Source organism: Charadrius vociferus, unplaced genomic scaffold (genome assembly GCF_000708025.1).
Source record: "Charadrius vociferus isolate BGI_N301 unplaced genomic scaffold, ASM70802v2 scaffold198, whole genome shotgun sequence".
NCBI lineage: Eukaryota > Metazoa > Chordata > Aves > Charadriiformes > Charadriidae > Charadrius > Charadrius vociferus.
The window spans coordinates 4,904,639-4,919,381 of record NW_009649951.1 but is presented as its reverse complement, the minus strand read 5'-3'; the positions used below and the strand labels follow the sequence as shown (position 1 = coordinate 4,919,381).

General features: G+C 38.3%; 1 protein-coding gene across 1 annotated transcript in view; it reads right to left on the bottom strand.

Annotated features, from left to right (window-relative positions):
• Positions 1-14,743, bottom strand: part of FOCAD (focadhesin) — a 109,232-nt gene that overhangs the window by 61,971 nt on the left and 32,518 nt on the right. Inside the window, exons 11-14 of the mRNA XM_009891507.1 lie at positions 6,281-6,385; positions 5,771-5,872; positions 5,110-5,240; positions 3,398-3,524 (exon numbers count right to left, since the gene is read on the bottom strand). Of these exons, the coding sequence (XP_009889809.1) occupies positions 3,398-3,524; positions 5,110-5,240; positions 5,771-5,872; positions 6,281-6,385 (465 nt within the window). The remainder of the gene's footprint in view (positions 1-3,397; positions 3,525-5,109; positions 5,241-5,770; positions 5,873-6,280; positions 6,386-14,743) is intronic.

The following is a 14,743-nucleotide window of genomic DNA, read 5'->3' as shown; positions in this document are numbered from 1 at the left end:
CTTAGAAAAAATAGTAACTTCTCCACCCAAAACACACTAATGAATTTAGTCTTCCTGAAGCTATTCAGTGTCCCTCAAGCTATTGCTATATAACATTTCTTACAAAAAGTGCAAGAGTGCTAGCTATCTTATTAGCAAAACCAGAATGCAAGGTTAGAATTCTATTCCAGCCTTGACAAAAAAAAGCAAATGAAGTGTCAAAAATACGTAAAATGGCGTAGCTTGGGAAAGCAAAACTAGAGAGAAGAGGAGAAGAGAACAACAGGGTAACACCAGCTAGACCACAGTAGTATGCCAAAAATCCTAATCAAGTGACAGAAAACAAAATTGTCACTGTAGTGAATGTTTCCAAGACGAAAAGAGGTCAGGTGCAGAAGCAAGTGCAGAAGGAGGAACTGTTTATGACTACATAACATAATGCATTCGTAAGATGAAGTCACATTTATGTTGCCACAGTATCTTTCACATTTCCAGCTTTCAAAAACCAGAAGTGGAGCTGGTAACACTATTTTCATTCAGTGAAGTCATTTTGCTTACTCATTCAGGATGTGGAAAAGCCCTTACCTACAGCGAGTTCGTCCTGGGAGCCTGGCAGCTCCCTTCAACAGCAGATCAGATCTTACAGATCAGATCAACATCAGATCTTCCACAGGTAAGGAACTGTACCTACATTACTGGCTAAAGAGTTCAAACAGAAATTACGATGTCAACTATGTGTACAAGGTCAAGGATATGAAGTAAGGAAAAACGAGAATAAGTAAATCAGACCTGAGAAAGTGAAACTGGCAGAAACTTGAGCCCAAGAAAAAGGTAATGATCAGCTGATAACATCTCAACACAAATCCACCATTTTAAGAGTACAGTTTTTAAGTGTGCACTGTTTAAACAACATCTAGCTTTGTACTTCTTACTAACTGTTAAACTCAGTCAACATAATTTGTTCTCAATTTATCATTCATTATATTACTCTGCTATGCTGGTTTCTTTCCGATCAATAAAACAAATAAATGTGGACTGAGGGAGTAAACAGCAAGAAACCACTTCCACAAAAGGCTTGGAAAGGGGTTTTAAATACCATGCTTAGCATCTTTGTTCTTTAATGTTTCTTGGCTTGCATACTTGTTACACGAAATCAATTAGATGCCAGGATAGATGGCCTCATAGGAAGTACACTGGCTTCTGTTGAAATCACTGAAAACTCAAAACACTCGCCCAGAAATTGGAAATGTGGCCTTGCAATAACTGTGTGTATTTTACATTTTTGACATGCAAGTCACTGGGCACTCTTCATTGAAGGCCTTTAGTTATATGTACCAAAAGAAAAGGGGTGGGGTCAGGGAAGGTAAGACCTTCTTGTAAGTCCCACAAAAGCTAAGCTAATGCTCTTAATGCTATTTATGTAGTACATACTTTGGGCAAAGCCATTACGTTTACACAAAGCAATTATTGCAGTCAACAAAATGGAAAATATTTGACTAAAAAAAAAATAAAATCAATGTCACAGCATGTTTTATTATAGCATTACTTCTACAAAGGAGTCATTCTGAGACTCTCACAACTCAACTTTGACAAAGCCGCATGGTGTACAGGGTTCCATCATCAACTATGTCAACACTATATACATAAGAAAGTATAATTTGTTATACTGGTGCAGAAGTTGACTGAAAATTAGGTGGTCACTAAAATCCTGCACCTAAACAGCAGCCCATGGAAAAGCTTAAAAAGATGAAATCCCTTTTCCATGGTTATGTAGTGAAACTGTGGCAGAGAAAGAAAGCACCAAAACAAAACCCTCTGACCAACCTCTGTGATTATTTCCTTCAAGGTTTCTGCACCTCAGGCTGGCATCTAAATACTAAATAAGGGACAGACGGCATTACTTAACCCAAATGGTTGCCCAGTTTACCAAACCACAAGAGAATTCTCTCTTAAAGTTTCAGTATACCTGGGTGGCAGATCTGGTCTCCTGGAACATTAATTACACTGGCATGAAATTGGGTAAACAAAGGAAGCTGAGGAAGGCCTGTAAGAATGAGGACAGGAAAAATTGGTACCTGTCTAAAAAGTGATTATTTCCTTCCTTCCTTCCTGAGTACCTGGAGTTGCCTCTGCCTTCCAATTCTCAACAGTGGTACAGTACATCTGTTCTCAAATGAAGTTTTTATAGTAGGACGTGACATTTGTCATAAGCCTAGCTCCTGCTTCTTTGCATGAAACAAAGTCTAAATACAATCCAGCCTGCGAAAACCCTCCTTAAATACTGAGGCCACCATTCAAAGAATCTATGTGACCATAAGAAAAGCCAAACTCCACACCAAAAGCAAAAACAGTAATTACATTACCCTGAATAAGTTGGTTCCTAGTAACCATTGTCTGAAGCTTTTTAACTATATTGAATACTGATGTCTATGGACTGCCAACCGTTTATTATGTTGTTCTTGAACTGCTGACGATTTCAGATGTATAATGTGGCAATGGCTGGAGACTTTTGTTGGATTGGCCTCACTGCAGTAAACACTGCACTAAAAGTGATTAAGTGGATAAACTTAAAATTGCTGTTTGGCAGAGAAAGGGAAATCAAATATTCCTGCAGGCTATAATTAGTTCACTAACTCAGATGGCCTGCATAGTCCACAGTTTGTCTATAGTGTGATTCACAGCATGTCTGTGCCTGCATCACCGTGTCTGGGATGTCACTGTGGAAACAAAAAGCCTTGGCTCCTAATTCAGGGATATTGTAGCATCACAGGACAATTTAGGTTGGAAGGGACCTCAGGATATTTCTAGTACAACTTTCTTCTCAAAGCAGGGTCACTATGAGATCAAACCCAGCTTCTCAGAGTTTTATCCACAAGGAACATGGATAAAGGGTGGAGACAGCACAACCTCTCTGGGCAGCATGTTCCCATGCTTACTTGTGTTCTTCATCAGTAAATATGAATGCACTGGAGTGAAACAGAAGTCTTCACATAATAAGTGACTTCACTCTGTCAGGTACACTACGTGAATGAGACCCAGCAGGGCAGACCAGTATGAAGGTATCAAAAATGAGAATATTTACATACTTTTCCACCAATCAGAATCATGTGCCAAACAGCTGTTCTTTTCAAACCTCAAGGAAAAAACGCATGAGAGGACGTCTTTGAAACAAATTGTGAAGCTGACCTAAAATACCAACCTACGCTGCAGAGCTGACCTGCTGCAGTAGAAGCTCACAGTACAATTTCTCAGGAACAATTAAGCGATGTTGGAAAAGAGGAATTACTTTTGTCGAAGAAGAAAAAATATTCTGCAACAATCTAATGTATGCTTAAAAAAAACCAGCGCCAACCAGGGAAAAACGTCCCTGATCCACAAGCAAAACACGAAACACAGGGACAAGACAATTTAATCTTACCTCAGCCTCACAAAGTGCCTGAAGACCCTGTAACACTATGGCAGCAGGCGAAGCTTGATCAGGTTTTGTGCATTCATTTAATACCTGGGAAATTGCAGCCAACATGTCTGCTCCATGTTGGTACGGCCTAAGGGAAAATACATGAAGATATAAGGCAATATTCATGCATTCACACAAATTCTATTCTAAACACCAAAATTCATTAAGTATTGGTTTTGTTCAAGAGACAACTGAAACAGACTAAAACTGGGAGGGAAAAAAAAAAGATACAAGGGAGGATATGATAGAGAGCTCTAAAGGCTGAGTGACATGGAGAATTAAATCAGCAGGCATCAAATTCCAAATAAAAGATCACCAGGAGGTTAAGCTATGGAAGTTTTTGTCCAAGTATGCTGTGTAATGGTAAAAGATTACATCATTCAAGAAGTAACTGAGAATGAAAATCCTTGTGTGCTATTAAAGACACTACTCTTTGCTTCTTTGACATAGTCTTCTATACTCACTACTGTGTATCGGTGGAGATTCTGTCAGCAAGACTTCTGGTCTTCTTACATCAGGTAGGAAATTTTTTTCCAAATTTTTTGCTGCTGCAATGTCATTTGTCTCTCCTTCAACGACTGCATGGGCTGCTTGTTTGCTTTCCAGTCTTTTAGTATCTGTTTAATTTTATTGGGTGGTGGGAGGGGAGGTGTCAACTGCTGATTCAGCAATCACTTATACTGTTTCTGTAGGAACTTGGGGTAAATAGCATCTGGCTAGGTGATTTATATGCATGGAATATTCAGGCTTCCTCTATTTGCTCTCACTTTCTTCCAAATAATTTCTAAATTCATGAAGTAAGCGCACACACCTGAACTCTAACTACACCACTTACCTGACAAAAAGAGTATTACAGCTTAATTGAGATTTATCTCTTGCTTTTTGCTTTTTTTTTTTCTTTTTTAGTATTTCTTGAAAAATACTGCTTGGCAAAATTAAAGAAAGTTGAAGTAGTAAAGGAAAGGGTATTTTCTTTAAGAACTTTTTTTTCAGTTGATGACTGAAAGACATGTGAATCTTCCCAGCTGTTAGTAACTGACCTTCAAGAAGAAAAGTGAGAAGTGGAACCCAAAAGGCAGCAAAGAAAAAAGATGGCATTGTGCACATCAAAACAGAAAGTAATTGATAATATGTTTAAAACTAATCTTTACAGGAACTGTAAATTATTATCAAGTAATGTTAGAACTGGAAAGGATCAATGTGTCATCCAGTCAGACTTGTACAGCTATGTTCTGTGGTCAGTATTCTATCTGAATAAAGACCAGCAATTTGCAAAAAAGCGACAAAATACACTTTTCAGAAAAGCACCCAATATTTCTTTGAATAGATCAAAAGACAGACAGGTCATTAGTTATTTCTTTTAATGCTTCATCACTCTTTTTTTATAATTTAGGGGTCGTATGCTTAAATTTTCTACTCTGGATCAGTACAGGATGCATGTTTTCAGGATCAAGACATTTTAATTTTCACATTATTTTTACATTAACATATATAGAACGCACATACAACTCAAAACTCACTACCTGCTCAGATTAGCAATGCCTGAGTCTGTATCTCATAGAACTAGAAAAATATTACCCACAATTAATATAACAGAGTAGGTAAAAATAATTATACAGCTTTTCAGAAAAAAAAAGGTTTTCCGACATAAGATGGATAACACTTGTGCTTACCTCTGCCTACATATATCTCTTATACAAGCAGCTTTAGCAATCAGCTTTTCCCACTGAGCATCTTTGTCAACATATAAAGAGGGCATATCAGACATGGCCAAGAACTTCTGCAATTCTGGGTAAATTCGATCCTAGAAAAGATTTAATTTAAAAACTACCATCACACCTTCGAAAGTTGGTGACAGGATTTTCAATTGCTAGCACTCTTACATAACTTCTAAATATCACTTTTATTGCACTCCATACTTTTTTTTTTCTTTATTATTGGAATCTAATGCTGCATTGAGATCTAACTGCTTTTTGCAGACCAAATCTCTATTGCTACTTTATAAACAGCAGCAAATTATTGCCATGGAACTAAGGTCTTGTTATTACTGCACATTATGAAAAGCAGAAAGCTGTCCTTCAAACTTTTTTTTTTTCTTCATACTTCCAGTCTCAGACTTGATGAATTGAAAACCAGGTTTCATGAAAAGACATACTACTGAAATTTTTCTCTAAACCAGAATCAATAGAGACACCACTTCCACTATTTACTTTATTCTGCTGATAACGAGGTACTAGTATAAGCAATGCTCCAAAATTAATTTCCTTCCTTGGTTAGAGGTAATGAATTTTTTCAACTACACTTATCTTAGTGACACTACAAGAATTTTCTAACCTGTCTTTCCCACAAGGATGTCATCAGCCGCAAAGTAATTGCTCTAAGCTTTGGTGTGCTCCCAAGCATGTGTATGGCACGAAGAATCTGAGCTACGCAAACCTGAAAGAAATTTTTTAACCAAATGTCACTGTTTTTTATGTCCAAGAACAAAGACAAATCTACAGATCATTATTTTACAACCAAGTACAAAAAGGAGGTAACTGTCCAACAGCTATGTCAGAAAGAAACCAGAAGTCATTTTCCAAAAAACTTTAGTGCGTAATGAGTCAAAGAACATCTTTTTATGATATATATACAATTATGATACAGCATACATAATAAAACAGTGTACATTTCACTCTTTAAAATAAATGTTATATCCTATCCAAAATATTATAAAGTTATACTGAGGCTTACAAATTAGATATATTAAGCAAACTATGCATTGCTCAGTCTAAATAATTTTTTGTAAATAAATGATCTCTTATTGATACAGTTTTTGTTTTACTAAAAAGTTTTCATTCTGACCTTGTGTACACCCAGTGTAGGCAATGTATACAATATATCCCTGTAAAGTGCAGGCTCCAAAGGTCTTCCCAATTTAAATATCAAAACTGAGATCAGATTTGGGACCTAAAATAAAACAAAAGTACGAAATAAACTTGGAACTAGGTCGCCAACACAGTAGCTTATGTAAGACAGTGAACTTGTCAAAACACACCAGAAAGTCTTACAGTTCTGCATTATTTTTTCTGCTAATAGGAAAGAGAAAGGAAAATTCTAAAGTCTGTAATTTCATAGGACTTACAACTTATTTCTTTTAAGTTACCATCTTAAAAGCACCTTGTTATGCATGTTCAGCTGTAACCACTGCAATAATCTGATTTCCACAATAAATTCATTTTTCCTTGAAATCCATTACAGGCACACTGAAAGGAATGGGTAATTGAAAATGGCACATTAAAATACATACCAAAGCAACAAAGCAACTATTTCAATTCAGTTCTGTCATTACAGATGAATTCAGATGATGCTACTATCACATTCTACAAACCTCTCAAATAATACAGTATAATTTACTGTCCCATCAAGGGGAGTCTATTGTCAAAGCCTTCTTACTCCAGCTACAGGAGGCATTGCACTTGCAGACTCTCATCCTGTTGGGTGACTTCAACCACCCTGACATCTGCTGGAAAAGTAGCACGGTAAGCTGTAGGCAATCCAGGAGTCTCCTGGAATGCAGCGAGGATAACTAGTTAAGCCAGGTAACAGACATCACCACCAGAGGGGATGAGATACTGGACCTGATGGTCACCAATGCAAGTAAGCTCATCAGCGATGTTAAGACTGGAGGCAGCCTGGGCTGCAGTGAACACATACTGTTGGAGTTTGCAGTCCTGACGGGTCCAGGTCAGGCAAAGATTGAAGGCAAGACCCTGAATTTTAGAAAAGCAAAATTCCAGCTCTTCAAGGCGTCAGTCAATGGGACCCCCCCCGGAAACTTCCTTCAGGGACAAGGGAGGAAAAAAGGACTTTTCTTTGAGATCTTTAAGGACGCTTTTCATAGAGTGCAAGAGCTCCCAGTCCCCAGCATAGGAAACCGGGAAAAGAAGGCAAGAGACCTGGGCCACAAGGCAGGGACTTGGGGGGACAAAGTTTCTCCTACTGTAAAAGAAGTTCAAGTTAGTGACCACCAGAGGAACCTGAACATACAGAAGTCTGTGGGTGTCCTGGTTTGAGGTAAAACAGGACCAGTTTTGTTCAGTAACTGCTTCTTAGCTGGGCCTCTTCTAACTACTGAAATTAACAGCGTATTGTGCAGACACTGTTTGCTCTCTCAGAGTGGCAAGACCTATGTTTATAGCTGATGCCCAGGCATGGTATGCAGAGAGGCTCTCGCTTATACTTATTGCTATAACACCCAAGGGCAGATAACTCGGTTATTTGCCCCGTTGGAGGGCTGGAAGTGGAAAAGCATAGAGGGGTCCCACCTGTGGGGAGGAGTGGACAGGACAGGTGATCCAAAACTGACCAACGGGGTATTCCATCCCTTCTGCCTCATGCTCAGTATAAAAGCTGAGGGATCAAAGGGTTGGCTCTCTTTCTTCAATGGCCGACACCTGAGGAGGACTTTGTAAGTTTGTCTGCCTTTGATCCATGGCAGACCCATGGATCCATGAGGACATGGACCTGTTGGAGTGGGTCCAGAGAAGGGCCATAAAAATGATCAGAAGGATGGAACACCTCTCCTATGAAGATAGGCTGAGAGAGTTGGGGTTGTTCAGCCTGGAGAAGGGAAGGCTTCGGGGAGACCTTATTGCAGCCTTTTAGTACTTAAAGGAGGCTTATAAGAAAGACAGGGACAAACATTTTAGTGGGGCCTGTTGCGATAGGACAAGGGTGCTAAACTAAAAGAGCATAGATTTAGACCAGCTATAAGGAAGAAATTTTTTACATTGAGGGTGGTAAAACACTGGAACAGGTTGCCCAGAGAGGTCGTAGATACGCCATCCCTGGAAATACTCAAGTTCAGGTTGGACAGGGCTCTGAGCAACCTGATCTATCTGAAGATGTCCCTGCTCACTGTAGGGGGGTTGGACTAGATGACCTTTAAAGGTCTGTCCCAACCCCAACCATTCTATGTTTCTACTGCATTCTTTAGTATGTAGTACAAAACCTCCAGAGAGCTGCCCCTGAAGTCACAATGAAGGACAGGAGACTGACTTACCTCCATTTCCCTTTTATTTAGATCAGATTTTCAGTAGTTTCATACCTGCAGGTCCTTCTGTTTTTTCTTGTTGTATAATTAAATCTATTTATGATGGGCTTTCTTTTTTTTCCCCACTTGATTTTATGGATACTTAAAAGTAATTACATAGCACTGCTTTACATTCTGCCTTTATATAATAGTAATGATTTTCACCTAGCCACATGAGTTAGTCTTCAATAGATAAAACTTGTGTTAAAAGATAATGTCATTTCCAAGAACAGAGAAGTTAATTAGGAAATTTGTTATTTAGCAGTAATAAGTGGATGCAATTATTTTTGTGTCTTCTGGCTATTAGAAAATTATTTTTCTTACCTGGTAAATGGGGTATACAGTTCTATGTTTCATTTTTAATGTTTACCTCTAGAGTAAGTCACCCTTTGAAGAATTCTTTTCCCTCTTTAACCTCAAATTACTGTAACTTCAGAAAACTCATTCACTAAGTCCAAGATTGGAGGCTTAAAGCAGGAGAACAAACATGTATTAAATGCCATATGTACTGGGCTGAGGTAAAAAAAACGAGCAACTCTCAAACCTAGTGTTTACAAGACTGGATCCAATCTAAAATTCAGCAATCTTACACCTCTGAAAATTTATCATGGTAAGGCTGACCTTTCATATATGTATATGGGTGGTTTATACATACAGTGGTTCAAAAAACTATTAATGGGAAATTCTGCTACAACATTCTCTCATGCATGAAAACTTTTCACTGTGCAAAGGTCCATCCCAGTCCACAGAAACTACAGAGCAAGAATAATGAACAAGAATCAAAAAGGTCTGTGATTTTACATACTTCTCTCTGTAATTACTGATTCCAAATTACAGACCAAAAAAAAAAATGTTGTTTGTTCTACAAGACATCACTATCTTTACAGCTGAGCAATCCAAATTCGTGCTTCCACAAACTTAAAATCTTTGTTCTAGAATCTATATTTAATACCTAAGGAATTAACTGTAATACATTATTTTTTTTTCTGGTTTTCCGAATGTTACTTGGCATTCTTAAATAGAATAAATCCCTTTATAAACTAAAATTTCTCCACATTTTTGCCTAATTGACTAGTCTCCCTCCCTCTCTCTATTTCCCAAGGTTGTTGTCTACCATCTGTAGAGGTAGTCATCACCCCTTCATCTGCCTAGACAAAGGACTGGCTTTCCTGTAAATATTTGAAAGCAAAATCAATAAAAGTGGCTGACAATTTAAGGTAGTATTAATTTGAGCAGACTTTCACAGCCAGGAGCACTTTCAGTATAAGTTTAACAGTGCCTTGATTTCCCACCCACTTATTTCAAACTGAGAACATCTTCTTCACTAGCACCCTCCCTCCCCTTTCTTTCAGACCTTTGGATTGAAGATAAGTTGGGCAGTTTTCTAGCTTCTGCTGTATTTTCTAGCTTCTGGTTTTGGCTGGGATAGAGTTAAGTTTCTTCATAGTACCTAGTATGAGGTTATGTTTTGGATTTGCAACCAAAACAGTGTTGACAACACAGGGATGTTTTAGCCACTGCTGAGCAGCATTCACATAGCTTCAAGGCCTTCTCTGTTTCTCACACTGCCTGCCAGAAAATTGGCTGGGGGTGCACAAGAGCCTGAGAGAGAACACAGCCAGTACAGTTGGTCCCAACGGACCAGAGGGATATCCCACACCATACAACATTGTGCTGAGCAATAAAACTGACAGAAGATGGAGGAAGGGAGGAGGTTCAAAGTTACGGAGCTTGTTTTTCCAAGTAACTGTTACACATAGTGGAGTCTTGCTTTCCTGGAGATGGCTACACATCTGCCTGCTGATGGGAAGTAGTGAATGAACTCCTTCTTTTGCTTTGCTTGTGTATGTGGCTTTTGCTTTGCCTATTAAACTGCCTTTATCTCAACCCATGAGTTTTCTTTCACCCTTCCAATTCTCTCCCCTATCCCCATGGGGGTAAGTGAGCAAGTGGCTGCACAGGGCTCAGCTGCCCTCCAGGGTTAAACCACAACATGTACAAATTAAATTTTTTAAAGTTAACTTTTAAATAAAAACTGAATGGTACATGAACAAAATAGAAGTAAGGTCTCAGAGATACATATGAGGCAGGATCTGTCAACCTAAGACTTTGTATGAAGCACAAATATTTCAAAAAGAACATTCAATTGTCCAACATACACACATAACAAGTAGTTTTCTAAATAAAAGCTGTAGGAGCAAGACTTATTCCATTAGATGAATTAAAATTTTTTATACACAGAAAAGTTAATTTGCAAATGGGTTAATTAAATATCCTGCCTTACACATACCACGAGACTGTTAGATTTATGCAAACAGAAGACTAGAAATCTGTATGGATGCTTTTATAGCAATCTAGGCTACAACTGTAGCTTTCAAAAGCCAGTGTGATATAAAATGTATCAATCAATCTTTAGGATTTCAGAGATAATTAACTGGAGGTTATTTGTTTACCTAATCGTGCCTATCTTATAGCACTGATCAGCATACAAGGTGATGGTGAGAATAGCTCATCTGAATATGTGAAGCTCTAAGTGACAAATTTAGCTTTTCATCTCAAGCATTCCTCTGGCTTCAGGGGTTTTTTTGCACATTTTTTTGGTTTTCTTTCTTCACTTCCAAAAGCTGAATCTGTAATAAACACTACCACTACTTTAAAGCTAAGGGTAAAACAGATGGACCACAAGAAAGAGTCACCGATCAAGATTTGGTTTTACATTTCTTCAGTGCCTTGCCCCAGCAAGAACATTCCCAACCATCATTCTTAACCAACACACTCCCAGGACAGCCTAACAACCTTGTCTCAGCAGACCAAAGTAGCCCAAGACAGTTGTAATCAGAGATAGTTTTGACCTATTTCTAAATTATCAGTAACTGTACGAAGTCACATCAACTTTGCAACAATTCAAGATCAGTTATGAAATAGATGGATACCACTCCTCCTGTTTAAGTGGCCATAAATGTGACTTTCACCAGAACAGTGGAGGTTCTTTGCAAGTTGCTCTGAAATTACTAGTCTGCTTTTCTCTCTTCAAAAACTTAACTCAACCAGAATAAACAGTCCCATAGAAGAAGGAGTAAAATATAATGAGAAGTAAGATCCCTCTGAGAATAACATACTCCCTGAGAAGCAACGTACCTCATGGTTCTTAGATTTTCCTCAAATTCTCTCTTGTACGGCAACAAGTAAGAACCTTTGAAACCCCAAACTCCTTTCGGACCTATCACACGGGTCTACCACATGTAATTCAAAGGAACGAGTCCACATATAACCCACCTCACAGCATCATGTTGGAACAGGGCTTTAATGTAACTTGGGGAAGGGAGCTCCACAGTTATTTTCTGAACTACCTTTTCTTCTCTGTTCAGAATAATTATTTTTTTTCTTCTCCCCACCTGGCATTACTTTTATCACAGTTCAACTGCTATTTCAGACACATGTAGCAATTGGGATCTTCCTCCCCTAGCCCACTCTCTGGGAGCTTCCCTGAATTTATCCCATCATGTGCTTTAATCAGAACATTCCTCATAGCTTAAATGTCTTTGAAATGCCTGGTCACACTTTCAAGACTACCATCACAATATTTTATAAATCCTGCATCATAAGGAGTATTCCTTGTTATCACAATATTCCTTAAAGTACAAAAGCAGGTGAGGGAAGCTAGTCATTCCAAACTGACCTGCACATGGCAGGGTTTGATTAAAATCAATTCTGGTCTCAGTAAAAATTCAGTAACAAAATGTCAGCATTAACATTGAAGGAAAAAAAACCCCAAAACAACATAAAAATAAAACCTTCACTCAAAACATGAGATTTAATTTGCTGCTCTACCGTTCTTTCCTATTCCCCAACTGTTTAGATTAACCTATGCACAATGCAGTTGTATTTCCCACTTAACCCATGCCAAAGGGACAACAGCATTGCATAAGAGAAAACTATGTTCATTAGTACACAGAAAACTAAAATTAACTTCCTGATTAAATTAAATAGAATCCAAAAGAAGACTTGAGTACCAAAGGCTCATGATCTTCAAAGCAAGAATGTGTTGTGGTTAAATCAAGCTTTAGGGAAAGGGAAGCTTGCACAGAAACCAAATAATATAGGAATTAAAAAAAGAGTCCCCTTGAAGCTAGAAGACTTAATAGATGGAAGCAGTTTTATTTCTGGGCACCTGTTGTACTTTGAGTGCTAAGAAAAAAATAAACCACCTGATTCATTGTTACCTAAACCTTTGAATAATACAAGATAAATTGCAGGGCAATGAGCAAGCAACGAACGTTCCATACCTCCAGGCCGGGTAATCATTAACACCGACACAGCAACCTGCATTGCCATTTTAAGTCCCAAAATGATCAGAGAGGTCACACGTGCTCATCCACTGAGATACACACGTTTTCCATACAACTGTTAACACATCGTGTGAACAGGGAAGAAAGGTCTTCTAATAATATTATCCAGAAAGTTTTGTATGCAGCAGCACGGTTGGACAACTCTCAACTCTGAGGATAAGAGGGTTTTGTTAATTCTTTAAACCATACCCACCCCTGATAAATACTGTCATTGGTTTACCCTGTGCTGGACAAAAAGGCTATGTAAATCACCAGTAGAGATGTCAGATACGTCATTACAATGCTCAAACTCCTCACCTAAGTTCCCTCCTCCTGATCTCTCCCCATAGTCCCTCTTCCTTTTGCCAGAGGCAGGGTCTTACGCTACTCCATTTGGTCTTAAGTTAGTTCTCTATTCCATAGGCTACTTGTTGCATTTTTCTCAGTTGTAGCTACATTGGGCTATGCATATGGCAATCAGACTGAACAACATTCAAAATAAATTATAATCAAATATATTCATAATCCTTAGTTATAAAAGCATTCAAACCCTTTAAAGTCAGTCTGCTCAGGCCTAGCCTTCATCAGCTGTAATGAAAAGCTCATTCCAAGCCCTGTGTCTGCAATAATTTTCTAGTTATGTAGTTTATTTTACACTAAACAGGTATTAAATAGAAGTTCTACAGTGACTTTTACACTAAGATCTAGTACCCAGATACTAAGTTTCATTTACAAAATTCTCAGGAAAAGAGTAAGCACATGCTACTATAAGGCAAGTTACATATTTCCTTAAAGGTATTGTCCTCCAAAGTGTACTTGTTTTGAACTATATATTCAAATTATAAGATTCACGAAAAAAATGAAGTGTTCTAGTACAGCAAAGCTGCTCCTCTCTCCATCTCCCTCGTGTAATGGATAAACAATGCTGGGAACTAATTTCAGTACTAAATTTATTCTAAATCTTCATCAAGGTCTTAGCAGCTCCAAAAAGCTGATATGACAATTCATTAGCTCCCAGTAGGCAGGAAGCAACTCCGGAGAGGGAGAGGCATGCTGCCTAGCAACATGCCTTCTGCATCCCCCACACTCCAGGAGGATGCAGTGATTAGGTCAAGTCTGTCATTAGCAACCTGAAGAAGGGTTTTGAGGTTATGGGGTTTGTTTTTAAAATTAATTTGCATCTCAAAAATGATGCCAAGATATGTCAATAACTGTCCTTTTTAAAGTAAGATTAAACATGCGAGACAAAATGCTTTTATTTAATAAATAGTTCTGAGAACCGTTCTCATTCTCTGCAATTTGGTGGTCTGATTTCTTTTTTGTAAGCTACAGGACAGTTATTATTCTTCAAAAGCACAAGCTAAGGGAGGATAGCAGGAGAGGAAGATAATCCTCCTCTTCTGTTCCTTCACATTTCCTTACATTTTACTGAAGAGAAATTGTCTTCACGCAGCCCTTTAGTCAGAACAAATAATAAGGGACAGCCAGTAAACAGTAAGCAAAGTAAAGTCATGTTCAAAAGGAAAAACCTATTTCAAAAAAATACAATCCAACCACATATTAACATATGCTGTCCCCATTTTAAATTCTAAAAGTAGGATATCAATTTACATTATTCCCACCACACTTTCTTTGCTTGCATATCTATCCTGGAGGGTTCTTCTGGGCCAATTTTAACACTAAGAGATCATTCCAGCCCCATCCCCAAAAGTCAAACAAACAGCAGGAAATAAATGTCACTACAAAGTTCCAGGTTTTATTTCTGGGAAATGTTGGGCTGAATTTTGGGACAGAGGTAGCATCAATCTAGTTCTCCAGTAGGCCAGGCAGTGAAATGAGCAGGCTTTCAAAAACATTTGGTACTCCGGCATTTCCTGCTCTGGTGAGCAAGACAGTACTGAACAA